At 43.8% G+C, this 17,090-nt stretch overlaps 1 protein-coding gene across 10 annotated transcripts in view; it reads right to left on the bottom strand.

The window, feature by feature from the left end:
- dlg2 (discs, large homolog 2 (Drosophila)) overlaps nucleotides 1-17,090 on the bottom strand; it is an 891,501-nt gene that overhangs the window by 481,824 nt on the left and 392,587 nt on the right. For all 10 annotated transcript variants that reach the window (XM_048533248.1, XM_048533245.1, XM_048533246.1 and 7 more), the window contains one exon: nucleotides 7,600-7,724. In XM_048533248.1, coding sequence (XP_048389205.1) covers nucleotides 7,600-7,724 — 125 coding nt within the window. The remainder of the gene's footprint in view (nucleotides 1-7,599; nucleotides 7,725-17,090) is intronic.

The following is a 17,090-nucleotide window of genomic DNA, read 5'->3' as shown; positions in this document are numbered from 1 at the left end:
AACACTAAATTCTAACTTCCTGCCTCCCAATCCACAAGAACTCTACCCAACTTCACAACAGTGTCCAATGTCCTGTTTTGAAATCAATGGTAAAGGCAAAACCATGCCTGATTTTGCCTGTCCAGAACTCACTGAATCTTATCTTAGGTCTGAATGCCCAGCAGAGTGCTGCTTTTGAGTTGGTGCAAGACTATGGCACCAGCCACAGCCTGGCAGAGTAGATTTCCTCCCGTGGTCAGTCTTCTGATTAAGAGCATCAGTATTTTCACTGCTTTTGCCTAACCTGTGCAAATTCAGCAGCCATTGGTGTCTGGTGCTCCAAGCTTGGTCGACATTTGAAATTAGCTGAGTGAGAGGTTTTCATTAAACACTTCAAACTCCACATCACTCCAAATGTCTCTAAACTTCTGAGAAATAGTTTACTGTTGGGTAATCAGAGGTGGAGGACGAGAAAAGAATGTGGCTGTAAGAGCTGCTTCTTTTTTGAGGTATTTTCAGTGTTGGAGCTGAGTTCTTCAAACTTTTTGGAGCAGTTATAAGCTGTTGCATTGTTTTGGAACTTTGGAAAAAAAGAGATCAAAATGACAGCACTGTAAAAAAGGAGAGAAAGAAGATACCACATGGGAGACAAAATAACAAGCAGTAAACCTACACAGCTGTGTGACCCAGCAGAGAACATGCACAAGCAGACTGCTTCAGATGTATCTCCAGACATCAGAGTTTGTTTTAATAAAAATAAACAAACTGTAAAATTCACAACTGACCTTGGAGAAACCTTTGTGGGGAGCTCACAGTGGGACTGCAGCTAATGGTTTTTCTTTTAAAGTGTGATCTTACATTTTTTTTGTACATCTGCTTTTTTGGATTATTGGTTTTTTTGAGATCTGTCTCTTGATTGAACTTAGAATCTGTGCTTTACATTTTTAAAGTTATCATGGAACAATATTTTTGGAGCAGTAAGACTATGCGATTTTCTGGTTCTAAAAAGACAGTTATGGTGCAATGATGATATTTAGTAGAATGATGTTCTCTTCCTGTCAGAGATGGAAGATTAGGGAAAATTTCAGTTCCTGACGATTATGTCTGCAGAAAGTGTTTGGTTGCAAACTGTATTGGATCACTTGGATTGGTTAGAGCAACAGTTAGAGGTAATGAGGAATTTACAGGAGCTGGGGGGTGTGATGGATGGCAGTGTCAGGAAGGAAGAAAAACCACAGATTCAATCAGGTAGAAGGGTCACCTCCACGAAAGGTAAGAGGGGTAGGCAGGTAGTGCAAGAGTCTTCAATGGCTATCCCCAAAGCAAACAAGTATGCTGCTTTGGAAAATGTAGGGGGTGATGGGCTGTCAAGGGAACATAGCACACACATGTATTCTGGAAAGGCGAGGACTGATTAGGCATAGTCAACATGGCTTTGTGTGAGGAAATCATGTTTCACCAACTTAATTGGAGACTTTTGAAGAAGTAATGAAGAGGAATGAAGGCAGAGCAGTGGATGTGAAACATCAGGATGGCATGTTGCTGCCCTGGTGTCAGGATCAAGGATATCTTGGAGTCGGTGCAGAATATTCTCAAAGGGGAGAGGGACAGCAGAAGATTGTATACATTAGCATGAATGACATAGGACTAGAAGAGGATGAGGTCTTGAGGACACATTATAGGAAATTAGGCAGGAATTTAAAAAGTAGATCCTCAAGAGCAGTAATATCGGGATTATTCCTGGTGCTATGAGCTAGTGAGAGTAGGAGGATAGGGCAGATGTATGCCTAGCTAAGGAGCTGGTATTGGGGAGAAGGATTCACATATTCAGATCACTGTAATCTCCTCTGGGGTAGAGGAGACCCTCTAAGAAGGATGGATTTCACTTGAATTGGTAGGGGACTAATATACTGCCAGGGAGATTTGCTAAAGCTTCTTCGGAGGATTTAAGATAGTAAAAGAACCAGGGAGATAGTGAGAAAAGAGATCAAGATGCAGATGGTGCAGTTGGGAAAAGGAGCAAATCAAACAGTCAGGGCAGGGAAGGACAAGGCCAAGAACAAGGTAAGGCTGATAAATTAAATAGCATTTATTTCAATCTGAGAGTCCTGTTAGGAAAGGCAGATGAACTCAGGGCATGATAATAAAAATGTGAGGCTGGATGAACACAGCAGGCCAAGCAGCATCTCAGGAGCACAAAAGCTGACGTTTCGGGCCTAGACCCTTCATCAGACAGGGGGATGGGGAGAGGGAACTGGAATAAATAGGGAGAGAGGGGGAGGCGGACCGAAGATGGAGAGTAAAGAAGATAGGTGGAGAGAGTATAGGTGGGGAGGTAGGGAGGGGATAGGTCAGTCCAGGGAAGACGGACAGGTCAAGGAGGTGGGATGAGGTTAGTAGGTAGCCCCCCCAACCTCACCATCAAACCCGCAGACAAGGGTGGCGCAGTGGCAGTATGGCGCACTGACCTCTACATCGCCGAGGCCAGACGCCAACTCTCCGAAACCACCTCCTACCGCCTCCTCGATCATGACCCCACACCCGAGCACCAAACCATCATCATCTCCAACACCATTCACGACCTCATCACCTCAGGGGACCTCCCACCCACAGCCTCCAACCTCATTGTCCCCAACTCCGCACGGCCCGTTTCTATCTCCTTCCCAAAATCCACAAACCTGCCTGCCCTGGTCAACCCATCGTCTCAGCCTGCTCCTGCCCCACCGAACTCATCTCCACCTATCTGGACTCCATTTTCTCCCCTTTGGTCCAGGAACTCCCCACCTACGTCCGTGACACCATCCACGCCCTCCACCTCCTCCAGGACTTCCAATTCCCTGGCCCCCAACACCTCATATTCACCATGGACGTCCAGTCCCTGTACACCTGCATTCCGCATGGAGATGGCCTCAAGGCCCTCTGCTTCTTCCTGTCCCGCAGGCCCGACCAGTCCCCCTCCACCAACACTCTCATCCGCCTAGCTGAACTCGTCCTCACCCTCAACAACTTCTCTTTTGACTCCTCCCACTTCCTACAGACTAAGGGGGTGGCCACGGGCACCCGCATGGGCCCCAGCTACACCTGCCTCTTTGTAGGTTACGTGGAACAGTCCCTCTTCCGCACCTACACAGGCCCCAAACCCCACCTCTTCCTCCGGTACATTGATGACTGTATCGGCGCCGCCTCTTGCTCCCCAGAGGAGCTCGAACAGTTCATCCACTTCAACACCTTCCACCCCAACCTTCAGTTCACCTGGGCCATCTCCAGCACATCCCTCACCTTCCTGGACCTCTCAGTCTCCATCACAGGCAACCAGCTTGTAACTGATGTCCATTTCAAGCCCACCGATTCCCACAGCTACCTAGAATACACCTCCTCCCACCCACCCTCCTGCAAAAATTCCATCCCCTATTCCCAATTCCTCCGCCTCCGCCGCATCTGCTCCCACGATAAGACATTCCACTCCCGCACATCCCAGATGTCCAAGTTCTTTAAGGACCGCAACTTTCCCCCCCACAGTGATCGAGAATGCCCTTGACCGCGTCTCCCGTATTTCCCGCAACACATCCCTCACACCCCGCCCCCGCCACAACCGCCCTAAGAGGATCCCCCTCGTTCTCTCACACCACCCTACCAACCTCCGGATACAACGCATCATCCCCCGACACTTCCGCCATTTACAATCCGATCCCACCACCCAAGACATTTTTCCATCTCCTCCCCTGTCTGCTTTCCGGAGAAACCACTCTCTCCGTGACTCCCTTGTTCGCTCCACACTGCCCTCCAACCCCACCACACCCAGCACCTTCCCCTGCAACCGCAGGAAATGCTACACTTGTCCCCACACCTCCTCCCTCATCCCTATCCCAGGCCCCAAGATGACATTCCACATTCAGCAGAGGTTCACCTGCACATCTGCCAATGTGGTATACTGCATCCACTGTACCCGGTGCGGCTTCCTCTACATTGGGGAAACCAAGCGGAGGCTTGGGGACCGCTTTGCAGAACACCTCCGCTCAGTTCGCAACAAACAACTGCACCTCCCAGTCGCAAACCATTTCCACTCCCCCTCCCATTCTCTAGATGACATGTCCATCATGGGCCTCCTGCACTGCCACAATGATGCCACCTGAAGGTTGCAGGAACAGCAACTCATATTCCGCCTGGGAACCCTGCAGCCATATGGTATCAATGTGGACTTCACCAGTTACAAAATCTCCCCTTCCCCCTACTGCATCCCTAAACCAGCCTAGTTCATCCCCTCCCCCCACTGCACCACACAACCAGCCCAGCTCTTACCCCCCCACCCACTGTATCCCAAAACCAGTCCAACCTGTCTCTGCCTCCCTAACCGGTTCTTCCTCTCACCCATCCCTTCCTCCCACCCCCAGCTACCTACTAACCTCATCCCACCTCCTTGACCTGTCCGTCTTCTCTGGACGGACCTATCCCCTCCCTACCTCCCCACCTATCTTCTTTACTCTCCATCTTTGGTCCGCCTCCCCCTCTCTCCCTATTTATTCCAGTTCCCTCTCCCCATCCCCCTCTCTGATGAAGGGTCTAGGCCCGAAACGTCAGCTTTTGTGCTCCTGAGATGCTGCTTGGCCTGCTGTGTTCATCCAGCCTCATTTTATTATCTTGGAATTCTCCAGCATCTGCAGTTCCCATTATCTCTGAACTCAGGGCATGGTTAGGAACATGGGACTGGCATATCATAGCAATTACAGAAACATGACTCAGGGATGAATAGTTCTGGCAGTTTAATGTTCCAGCATGTAGATGCTATTGGAAGGGTGGAAAGGGGGGCACAAGACGAGGGGGGCTGGTGTTTTTGATTAGGGACAACATTATAGCTATACTTAGGTAGTATGTGCAGGGAAGTTATTTGGGTGGACTGAGAAATAAGAAAGGGATGATCACCTTGTTGGTATTGTACTATAGACTCCTCCCCCGCCCCCCCCCCCCCCCCCCCACAGTAGTCAGCGGGAAATTGACAAGCAAATTTATAAGGAGATTTCAGTTATCTGTAAGATTAATAGGGTGGTAACAGAAGGGGGTTTTAACTTCTCAAACATAGACTGGGACTGCCATGGTGTTAAGGGCTTGGATGGAGAGGAATTTGTTAAATGTGTACAAGAATATTTTCTGATTCAGTATGTGAACATACCTACTAGAGAAGGTACAAAACTTGACCTAGTCCCGGGAAATAAGGCAAGGCAAGTGACTGAGGTGTCAGTGGAAGGAGGGGGGACAGTGATCATAATTCTATCAAAATAGTGACAGACATGGACACATTGGGTTTAAAAGTTAAAGTTCTAAATTAGAAGATGATCAATTTTGACAGTATAGGCAAGAACATTCAAAAGTTGATTGGGGCGGATGTTTGCAGGTGAAAGGACAAATGGAAATTGAGAAGCCTTCAAAAACGAGATAACGAGTGCACAGACAATATGTTACTGTTCGGCTGAAGGGCAAGGCTCGTAATGTACGCAACACTGGATAACTAGAGAAACTGATGTTTTGGTGAAGAAAAAGAAGGAAGCACATGTCAGCAGGGATTGTGTGAAATCCTTGAAAAGTATAAAGGCAATAGAAGTATACTTAGGAGGGAAATCAGGAGGGTAAAAAGAGGACTGGAGATAACTTTAGCAAAGGGATTCTAAAAATGCATTAAGGGCAAAAGGGTAACCAGAGACAGAACAGGGCCCCTTAAAGATCAGCAAGGCTGCCTATCTGTGGAACTGCAGAGGATGGGAAGATACTGAATGCTTTGCATCAGTGTTTACTGTGGAGAAGGATATAAAGCTACAGAACTTGGGGAAATAAATAGTGACATCTTGAAAAATTTTCACATTACAGAGGAGGTAGTGCCGAATGTCTTAAAACACAAAAGGGTGGATAAAGCCTGGCATCTGATCAGGTATACCTTAGAACTTTGTGGAAAGCTAGGGAAGTGATTGATGGGTCCCTTGCTAAGATATCTGCGTCACTGATAGCCATTGGTGTGGTGCCAGAAGACTGGGGGTTGGCTAATGTGGTGCCAGCATTTAAGAAAATTAGTAAGGAAAAGCCTGAGAACTATAGACTAGTGAACCTGACATCAGTGGTGGGCAAATTATTGGAGGGAATCCTACGGAATAGGATTTACATGTATTTTGGAAAGGCAAGGACAGATTAGGCATCATCAATATGGCTTTGTGTGTTGGAATCATGTTTCACCAACTTAATTGAGGTAATTGAAGTAGTAACAAAGAGGATTGAAGGCAGAGTGGTGGATCTGATCTATTTTGACGTCACTAAGGAGTTTGACAAGGTTCTGCATGGTAGACTGGTTAGCAAGGTTAGGTGAAATGGAATACAGGGACAACTAGCCATTTGGATACAAAACTGCCTTGAACGTAGGAGAGAGAGGATAGTGGCAAAGGGTTGCTTTTCAGTCTGGAGACCTGCAATCATCAGTGTGCCACAAGGAAAGCGTAAAGTCCACTGTTTTTGACATTTACATAAGTGATTTGGATATGAACACAGGAGATATGGTTAGTAAATTGGCAGGTGACACCAAAATTGGGATATATTAGATAGGCAAGAAGGTTACCTCAGAGCCATAAGGGATAAGCAAATGGGCCAAGCAGTGGCAGATGGAAATCGATCAGATAAATGTGAGATGCTGCATTTTGTAAAGGCGAATCAGGATACCTAAACTGGGGGTATAGTGGATAGCCAAGCAAGTTACCTCAGAGCACAAAGCAATGGACAAATGGGCCACAGAGTGGCAGATGGAATTTGATTTAGATAAATGTGGGATGCTGCACTTTGTAAAGGTAAATCAAGTCTTGGGAAGTGTTTCTGAACAAACAGACATTGGAGTGCAGGTTCATAGTTCCTTACAAGTGGAGTCACAGGAAGTCAGAAAAGTGAAGGAGGCGTTTGGTATGCTTGCCTTTGTTCATCAGGTGCATTGAGTATAGGAGTTGAGAGATCATGTTGTGGTTGTATAGGACATTGGTTTGGCCATTTTTAGAAAACTGCCTGCTTTTCTGGTCTCCCTGCTACAAGAAAAATGTTGTGAAATTTGAAAGGGTTCAGAAAAGATTTACAAGGGTGTTGCCAGGTCTGGAGGTTTTGAGCTATAGGGAGAGGCAGAATAGGCATGGACAATGTACTCTGGAGCATCAGAGACTAAGGAGTGATCTTATAGAGATTCAATCTTGAGGGGCACAGATAAAGTAAATAGGGCAAGGGAGTCCAAAACTAGAGGGAATAGGTTTAAGGCGAGAGGGGAAAAAGATTTAAAAAGGGGCAGCTTTGTCATGCAGAGGGTGCTGGGTGTATTGAATGAGCTGCTTGAGAAAGTGATGGAGGCTGGTACAATTACAACATTTAAAAAGGCACCTGGATGGGTATATGAATAGGAAGGGTTTAGAGGGATATGGGCCAAATGCTGGCAAACAGGTCTAGATTGATTTAGGATAATTGGTTGGCATTGACAAGTTGGACCCAACTGTCTGTTTCCATGCTGTACAGCTCTACTGCTCTATGAGTCTGTGACTCAAAGTTTGCAATTCATGTTTCATACTAGAGTATTTTAACTTATATTTTTTAAAAATTCAAAGTGTTTACCTTAGCCGTCCATCTTCAGCTGCTGCTCCCCCAGGGATAATTTTTGTAATAAATATCCCAGGGTCATCTCCAATATGAGGGTTGTCTGTACCTCCAGCTATACTGAATCCCAGGCCGGAATTACCCTGGCAGACAAGGAAATGGTGGAATGGAATTTAATTATTTTCGTTGACACAAAAAATCAATCAGTAATAAGGTTCCATACTCCAAAATAAATATATTGCAAAACCTGCAAGGCCAATTTAAATCAAAAGTTCTCGAATAATCCACTGTCATGTGTTTATCCCCCAAACAGCTTCGCAAGGGTTTAAGGAGACAACATGTTTTACTCATGACAAAATGTTCCAGACAACATATCTGCAGATGACAAATAAAAAGAAATTGTCAGCAAATACTGAAGAGTTAAAGCATATGTGTCAAGGAAAATAATGGTTAATGTTTCTGTTTCTACAAATGTGTCTGCTAAATTTCATGATGAGTCAGCATTCTGATTTTTTACTTGTTTGTTCTCCTACTCTCCCATTTGCTTTGTTCAGATTTATAACGTGTTGAATATCTTCACGTTATGACAAAGGGCCTATATAAAAAAAAGTTAAGCTCTGTTGTATGTATTGATGCTAATAAGCCTGTTTTGCAATTCGAGCAGTCCACAGGTTATGCATATGGTGGACACTTTCGCAAAGATCAAGCAGCAGTGCAAAATTTCTCCACCGTCATTGAGTGGTTAGGGTGTTGCCTTTAAAATATGTCCTTATCAGTTGTTGATTATTGATGTACCTGGAGCCCATTTGCAATAACTACGCTACACTAAAAATTCAGAGACTGACTCAAAACAAAAAAAATTCAGTTCAAACAGATAGTTGCATTGAATTCAATAGGAAATACTCTCTTAACTGAGATCAAGATACAACAATTTTCTTAAGGTTTCAGGACATATCACAAAAATCATAAAGCCCTTTACTAATCTGAACCAATCACATGAGGTGACAAAGTAATCTGTGGTTTAAATCTCTTCGCACTGTTTACAACATTATAGATCTCTATAATGTCACCTGTCAAATGCCTCCTGTCAGCATTGAAAGACTAGTTTTTGTCAGACACAATTCGAATATCTAAAACTGGGGTTTAATTTGAGGGTCATCAGTGCAGTGCCTGCAATTGTTTCAATCTCTCAATATATTTCCAGTGCGTCATAATGGTTGGAACTGAACGTGCTATGAAAAGTGCGAAGTGATCAGAGCATAACATAATTGGTTTCTTTTGATTTCTATTTTATATTCTTGGTTATATAATTTAATGGTGAGTGGTAGCGTTGTAGTACTGTCACTACTGCAGCAATCCAGAATGCCAAACTAGTGTTCTGAGGGACATGATTTTGTTTCTCATCATAGCAAGTGGTGACATTTGAATACTGTAAAAACCTAGGGGGAAAGCTACATAATAGTAATCATGCAGACATTGATAATTGTTGCCAATACTCATCTGATTCACTAGAATGCTTTCAGAAGAAAAAGCTGCCATTTTATCTGCACGCACAAACAGGTGACCCCAGACCCTTAGTAATGTGGTTGGTTTTGAATTGCCTTCTGAGTAATTAGGGCTGGACAATAAAAGCTTTAGAAACAGCCTCAACCCATCAATAAATTATAAAAATAAACATCTGTGTTGACTGCATTGTTTGAGCACGTCAATCATTGTTACAAGCAGAGCAAGGTTTCAGTTTCAGATGTGATTTCACCCAAACAGTTAAGCTCTCGGGCGATGCACAAGCTCCTCTTCTTGGTTGATAGCAAAAAAGGATTCCTTCCTTTGTGGATATCTTTATAGATTAGAGATTAGAGTCCCTACAGTGTGGAAACAGACCCTTCGGCCCACCAAGTCCACACCGCCCCTTGGAGCATCCCACACAGGCCCATCCCCTATAACCCACACACCCCTGAACACTACAGGCAATTTATCATGGCCAATTCACCTAGCCCGCACATCTTTGGACTGTGGGAGGAAACCGGAGGAAACCCGCGCAGACATGGAGAGAATGTGCAAACTCCACACAGACAGTCGCCCAAGGCTGGAATTGAACCTGGGTCCCTGGTGCTGTGAGACTCAGTGCTAACCACTGAGTCACGTGCCACCCGTTCTCCCACACTTGAATGAACTTATCTTTCAAATGGAGCCAATTTAACCACACTTTAAAATCGAACAAAAAGTGAATTTAGGTGAGTTTATTACAAACTATGAAAATAATTACTAAGTCCACATATAGATTAGAAATAAGAGATTAATACTTTTGGACTCACAAGAGTAGGTATGCAGATCTGTCACTGAATTGGTTGCAAAGATCAGATAGTTGAACATTGTCAAAATTTGCAGTGGAGGTTCCTGGTAAAGTTGATATTAGTTGAGATTCTACAATTCTGATTACTTTTGACTGGGATTTGATTCCAACATTCAGCATGAGAGACTAAATCCTTTTATTGTTCTATTTTCTTTTGTCTGGCTTGCAACACACAAAGTGAAGTGGGGTCTTTACCTGAAATGTAGCAGTGACAAGGGGATATTTGACTTCACAGCATGCTAATGCTTAAACTCCTGTTGATACATGAGACTGTTCAATCCTCGAATACATTCCAGTAGATAAAACTTGATTTTTAACCCCCTACCTTTGTGTTCAAGGGGAAAACACGAAATGCGTTTGCAGTTTGGAATATAGAGCGCAAGAAGTGCCTTCATGTTGAACAAGGGATCATCAGCCCTTGTTATCTCTGTAGCCACAAAAGGTTGCAGTCCAATCTGTTTTGCCTTTTTGTTCCTTCATAGGACTGTTGTTTGTAGTTCCTTTCATATTCGTAGAGATGAAATTCCCTACATCTCTCTCTCTGTCCAGAAAGCCATTTATTTTATACCTGTAGCCATTTTTGACAGTATCGGTTCTCTTTTTAAAAGTACACTTAGAATTATAATTTTACAATGTCCACAGTACTTTGTGTTTCTGACCACAGGTCATGATGCTGTCAAGTACATTAACCACTATATAGAAGTATACTGGAGATTGAAAGTATTTTTCTGCTTAATCCTTGTCCATTTTAAACACCATTCAGGAAGAGTACACACTTCCCACATTTCTTTTCAATACAGACTACTTTGTGTATTTGTATTCAATGTTGCTTGTCTATGTTTTACTCACTTGTATATTCTATCCAACTCAACATTATTTGGAATGGTCTACTTCAACTCACTAAATCTCCCAAATTTGATTTCATTTGCATAATTTACCATATCAGTCTGAAATGTACACTAAAGACAGTAATAACATGAAGACTGATCCTTGGTGCATCCCACTTAATTTTTTCTTCATTTTTGCTTCCGTTCAGAATATTGCTTACCTTAAAAATGTAGTACTTCAACTGTAAGCATCATGATCAAAGTACTTTAAACGCAAACTACCTAAACAGTATAAAGAATATTACTGAATTCAAATTTTATGTATCTTTATACCCGAGCATCTTGACTTAATTAATTAATATATTTATTTATTTGTCACACATACTACTAAGTATAGGAATACACAAGTACAGGGAAAAGTGCACAAAGTCGCCATTCACAGCTGCCTACTTGGTTACAAAACCAGAATGAAAAAGATTTTAATAGAGCCAAAAGGCAAGCAAGAAAAAAAGTCCAGATCTCAGAGTCCCAAATCCCATTTCCACAATGGTGCAGGCACCACTCTAATCACTAGGACATCCGGGAGGCCACCACCACCAAGCGAAAGGCACCGTTTTCCCCACCAATGACTGCTTCATCAGCCGGCTCTCGCCGCTGCTGCCCTACCGGCTTGCTCGTCCCGCTGAACTGGCCCATTCTTGATCCGCTGTAACTACAGGACATATCCCGCGCATTCAGCTCCCGCCATGTGGTTCCCTGCTGCAATCCAACGCCTTCCCGACTCTTTAAGAAGTTAGTTAAAGGGTAGTGGCGGGGAATGGGATAGAATTACTACAGACAGGAGACAGAAGAGCAAAAGAAGCAAGAACGATAGGAAACGGGCGAGCAAATGGAACAACTTACTCTGCCGCCGTCTCGAGTGTTCCTTATTCCCACTTTTGGCAGCATTAAAAACACAATAAGCTGAGTCTTATAAAAAGTTGGAGGGGAAACCTTACAGTGAACTGAATGATGGTGGCAATAGTGACAAATGTGGTAGAATTGTGTGAAAAGTCCCGCAACGTCTAGCTCAATATTAGGAATAACCTGTTTCAGAGATAGTAGGAACTGCCGATGCTGGAGAACGTGTTGAGATGGATGAACACAACGGGCCAAGCAGCATCCGCGGAGCAGGAAAGCTGACGTTTCGGGTCTGGACGTGTTGCATGTTTTAACTAAGTTCCAGGAAGCAAGGGGAATTTCACGTTAGAGAGTGATGAGTCGCCTATTAAGCAGGATTATTGCTTGTTAATGATCTTGTTAACCATTCATTTTGCTTCATTAAATGCAGCTTCCTATCCTTTAATCCACTGCACGCAAAGTAGGTATTAAGAATTCTCGACATGGAAGCAAGACTGGGTACTGAGTGGCTTCAACTCTGCTTGTTCCAAAGGACTTCTGTGGCGGATGCTGGACACCAACATCTAGGTATCCTCTTTGACCACAGATGAGGTCCCAGAGGACTGGAGAATAGTCAATGTTGCCCCATTGTTTAAGAAGGGTAGCAGGGATAATCCAGGAAATTACAGGCATGTGAGACTCATGTTGGTGGTAGGGAAAATTATTGGAAAAGATTTTGATGGACAAGATCTATATGGATGTAGAAGCAAATGGGCTTAATAGCGATAGACTGAATGATTTTGTGCAGGGGAGGTCGTGCCTCACTAACTTGATCAAGTTTTTTGAAGAGGTGATGAATTTGATTGATTAGGGAAAAGCAGTTGATGTTGTCCTCATGGACTTTGCTGAAGCTTTTTGACAATGGCACTCATGGAAGACTAAAGGTGAAATTGCATGGTATTGGGGTGAGCTGGCAAAATGGATACAGAGTTGGCTTAGTCATAAGAGACAGAGGGTAGCAGTGGAAGAATGCTTTTCAGAATGGAGGGTTATGACTAGTAGTGTTTCACGGATCAGAGCTGGGACCTCTGCTTTTCATGGTCTACATAAATGGAGGAAAATGTAGCTGGTCTAATTAGTAAGTTTGCAGATGATATAAAGATTGGTGGAGCTGCAGATAGTGAAGAAGATTGTCAGAGCATACAGTAAGATATATAGATCAGTTTTAGGCATAGGCAGAAACATGGTGGATGGAGTTTAATCCAGGTAAATGTGAGGTGATGCATTTTGGAAGGTCAAGAATGGGTGGAAATTATACAGTGAATGGCAGAACCCTTAGGTGTATTAATATGCAGAGGGATCTGGATGTACATGTCCACAACTCATTGACAGTGGCAGTACAGGTAGACAAGGTAGTAAAAAAGGCCTATGGCATGCTTGCCTTCATCAGAAAGGGCATTCAGTATAATTATAGACAAGTAATGTTGCAGCTTTATGGAACTTTAATTAGGCCACACCTAGAATATTGCGAACAGTTATGGTCACTACACTATCAGAAGGATGTGGATGCTTTGGAGGGAGTACAGAAAAGTTTTGACAGGATGTTGTCTGCTATGGGGGATTTTAGCTATGAAGAAAGGTGAGATAGACTGGGTTTGTTTTCATTGGAATGCAGGAGTTGCAGGGGGAGCTGATACAAGTTTATAAGACTGAATGGCATGGGTACAGTGAAAAGTATGAGATTTTTTCCCAAGATGGGGGGTCAATTACTAGACAACAAAGGTTTAAGATGCGATGAGGAAAGGGGGAGTTTAAAACAGATGTACAAGGCAGGTTTTTCATAAAAGGGGTAGTGAATGCCTGGAACGCACTGCCGGAGGAGGTGGTGGAAGCAGACACAATAGTAGCATTCAAGAAACACCTGGTCAAATAGATGAATAGGAACAGAATAGAAGGATACAGATCCTGCAAGTGAAGACAGTTTTAGTATAGAAGGGCAAAATATATTGCAGACAGTTAGGACTGCAGATGCTGGAAGCTAGAGTCATTAAATGTGGAGCTGGAGAAGCACAGTTGGTCAGATAGCAACCGATAAACAGGAAAGTCAACATTTCAGGCCAAAACCCTTCATCAGGACTGGGAGAGGGATGGGAGCCCAGAACTAACAAGAGGGAGGGGTATGGGACTGGGGAAAGGGTAAGTGGGATGTCAATAGATGGATGCTGGAAAGGGGTTATTGTAGTTGGTCAGCAGGAATGGTAGAGTGGATAGGTAAGTCAGAAGATGGCCAGTTTGGCGGAGGAAAGATTTTTGAAGCTGGTGAAGTCAATGTTCAGGCCATTGGGCTGTAAACTCACAAGGTGAAATATGAGGTATTATTCCCCCTACCTGCATCCACATAACTCCACCTCACCTACCCTCCACCCCCTCCCTCTATTTATTTCTGTGCCCCCTTTCCCTTCCCTAGACCTGACAAAGGGTTTCAGCCCGAAACGTTGAATTTCCGGCTCAACAGATGCTGTCTGACAAAATGTATTGATGCAGGCTTGGAGGGTCGAAGTGCATGTTTCTGTGTTGTATTGTTCTTTATTTTAGCTCAAGACAAGCACCAGAGGTACCAGCCCCATGCACCCAACATCCACAGATGTTGGCATTTAACATGACAGATTCTGAGACTCCTCATGGTTCACCTGTTTCACTTACAGTATTCTTCTGGACTTTGATGCTGTACCTCAAGGTGCAACAGCTACTATCATCAAAATGTTGCAGCAGGGGCAATTTGAGCTCAGGGACAAGTACTTTGCTCTGGACCAGGCTGCATTTCGAGGCTGATTGCTTGCTCCCTTTGTGCTCACTCACTTTGAGCCTACCTGATGCTTTTAACATCTTTGGCCTCTTACACCTTCCCCCTCAGACAGAGATACCAGGCACACAGTCCTCCTGTATTACCATACTATTTAGCACAGACACAAAGCCAAGAAACTTGTCATGACTGACAGCGGGATTCAGTGGAAGTCAAACGAGATAATCTTTGCTCAGAGGGTCCTGACACAGTAAGTAACGGCCACCTCAGATACCAGTTCACAGGCTTGAATCCCATCAGTCAGCTGCTCAGGATGGTCTGAGTCTGATCTTCTCCTCATGGGAGATAAGGAGCTGAGTGTTGAACAACACACAACCTGTCCCAACTCTTTCTGACCCTACTGGGAACTGTTTACCCTAGAAAGAGAGAGAGGCAGATAATAAGGGAGGTGCAAGTGGATAGTGTAGCTGTTACTTTTGGTACAAGGGGGAGATGTCCCTGGTGAGTGAATAGACAGCAGAAAGGGAATGCAGAGTTAGTGTTTTTGAGGACTGGGGTGGGTGTCAATGAATGAGGGAAGATATTGCATGCAACAGTGATGGCGGTAGAGGATAAGTATTGGCGGGAGGTGGATACAATAACAGACAGTGAGTGTGAGGTACAGGAGGAAATATGCACTTTCTGCACTGCTGGCCATTCCTCCAGACTACTGAGACTGTGCTGACCAGTGTGGCAATCTTGGCTCAGGCTGACATCGTCTGGGGTATTGGATTCCATTGCCAATCCTGGACAAGAACACATTCTGTGTTTATACCACCTTATCCACTTGGGCCTCTAATGGTCCATGCCCATAAAGTAGAGTGTGGCATCTATTTTCTCTATTTGGCATACCTGGGCAAGGAACCATGCAGGGTAGCTCCAAATTGACGTGCTCTTCTGTGTGCACATTGAGTTTTTAAAGAAGGCAGTAGCACCAAGGATCCTGATTCATTCTGGATATCTCATCAGTGACAAGTTGTTCTGGATCTGGTAGAATGGGGCTAGAATTTGGTGAGTGGCTTCATAGTGGTGGGGTAAATAGTTAATGAGGCAGGTTTACTAAGATGTGGTGAGAGATCTCATCAGTTCTCATGGCGAGAAAGCCACCTGAAACTTGATGGCATTGATGATTTGCCAAAAATATCAAGAATCAGTATTTTATTTTAAATAGCAGTCAGGACGATTCCTTGGGCTTGACCACACTGCTGTGTGATGCCACATATTGATACAATCTTAAGGGCAGCAGCCAATTGACTAATATTGCTATCTAATTAGGCACAGCATGGTGTGATATGGTGACAGGAGCTGAAAGGCAGGCAGACCTTTGAAAGGGCCAGAAGTCAGAAATGTACACACATGCAGAATACATGTGAGGAAGGCAAACAAGGACCAGATTGGACAGCTGGTATAAAAGATTAGTGTCAACTTTAAATGATGCCTCACTTGATTTCACAGTGGAGGTGCTGACGCCATGTAGGTATGTGATGTTTCTAGAAAGTCGGAGGAGAAAGCTGTATGCAATGAAGAAGTAGACATGATTGGAAGCATTACAGGAGGTCTCTGGCCAAAACAATGACGGAGGAACGACTTGCTGGAGGGTGGTCACTTTTATACCTTGTTGGTCTGTAAACTGACTTGCCCTTGGCTGGTGCTTTGAATCACAAATGCTATCCCTAGTTAGATTTAATAATGTTTAATACTTCTATTATCCACATGGATGGTATGATGTTAGAAGCCCTTGCCACACACTAGTAGATGAAAGGCAGCTACTCACACACCTGCTTGTGATAAACTGGTTTCTCCTTGTTATGTTTCAAACTCTCTCAAACTGGTTCAGATATGTGGCAGGACTGAGAGCCTTAATGGCATGGGTAAATGACAGAATACGCCAGAATTGAACGTCTTGACCCTAAACACACAGCTATGCACTATGCAGGAGTGGGAATGGATTCAGATTGAGATGCATACTTCAACAGTTTGCGAAAGTAATTGGCTATTTCAATCATCACCTGTCTCCGCTCTTGTGTGATGTCAGTAAAATAGGTGTCCGAAAACTAGTGTGTAAATTAAACAAGGTAAGAACAGGCCTGAACCTTGTGGATTCATTTAAATAAACAGGGTATATGTTTGGAGACATAAGGTACTCCTTTGGATCTTGCCCTGAGATTCTGGGGAAGAAAATGTGTCCTCTGATAAGGCATCCTGTGGCAAGGTTAGGCACCTCCTTGGACTGTTAAAAGTAAAAATGTTTGCATGTAAAAACAAATGCAAACTTGTGACTGTTGTTTTTAAGTTGGCTAAAGTAATTGTGAGGTGGAATGCAGGAAGCTATAATGTGTGGTTCCTTTGAGAAATTTGTACTTAAAACATTTTTTAAAAAATGTCTGTGAGCAGCAGCTGAAATTACCATTGCAGAGGGCCTCAAAATATGAAACAAGTGTATCCAAAAAAGCCTTATAGATGGCAAGCAAAACAGCAGTCCTGTTTTGATGTGATGAGTTTGAATTCAGCCAACTAATTTGAAACCGAACTCAGCAATTTAAAGTCAATTGAATTTAAAAAGTGTTGTGGTAGTGGTAGTGTTGGCAACCTGAAACCAATCATATTA

The sequence above is a fragment of the Stegostoma tigrinum genome, chromosome 6 (genome assembly GCF_030684315.1).
Source record: "Stegostoma tigrinum isolate sSteTig4 chromosome 6, sSteTig4.hap1, whole genome shotgun sequence".
NCBI lineage: Eukaryota > Metazoa > Chordata > Chondrichthyes > Orectolobiformes > Stegostomatidae > Stegostoma > Stegostoma tigrinum.
The sequence above is the reverse complement of the archived record's forward strand: the minus strand, read 5'-3'. Positions and strand labels throughout refer to the sequence as shown.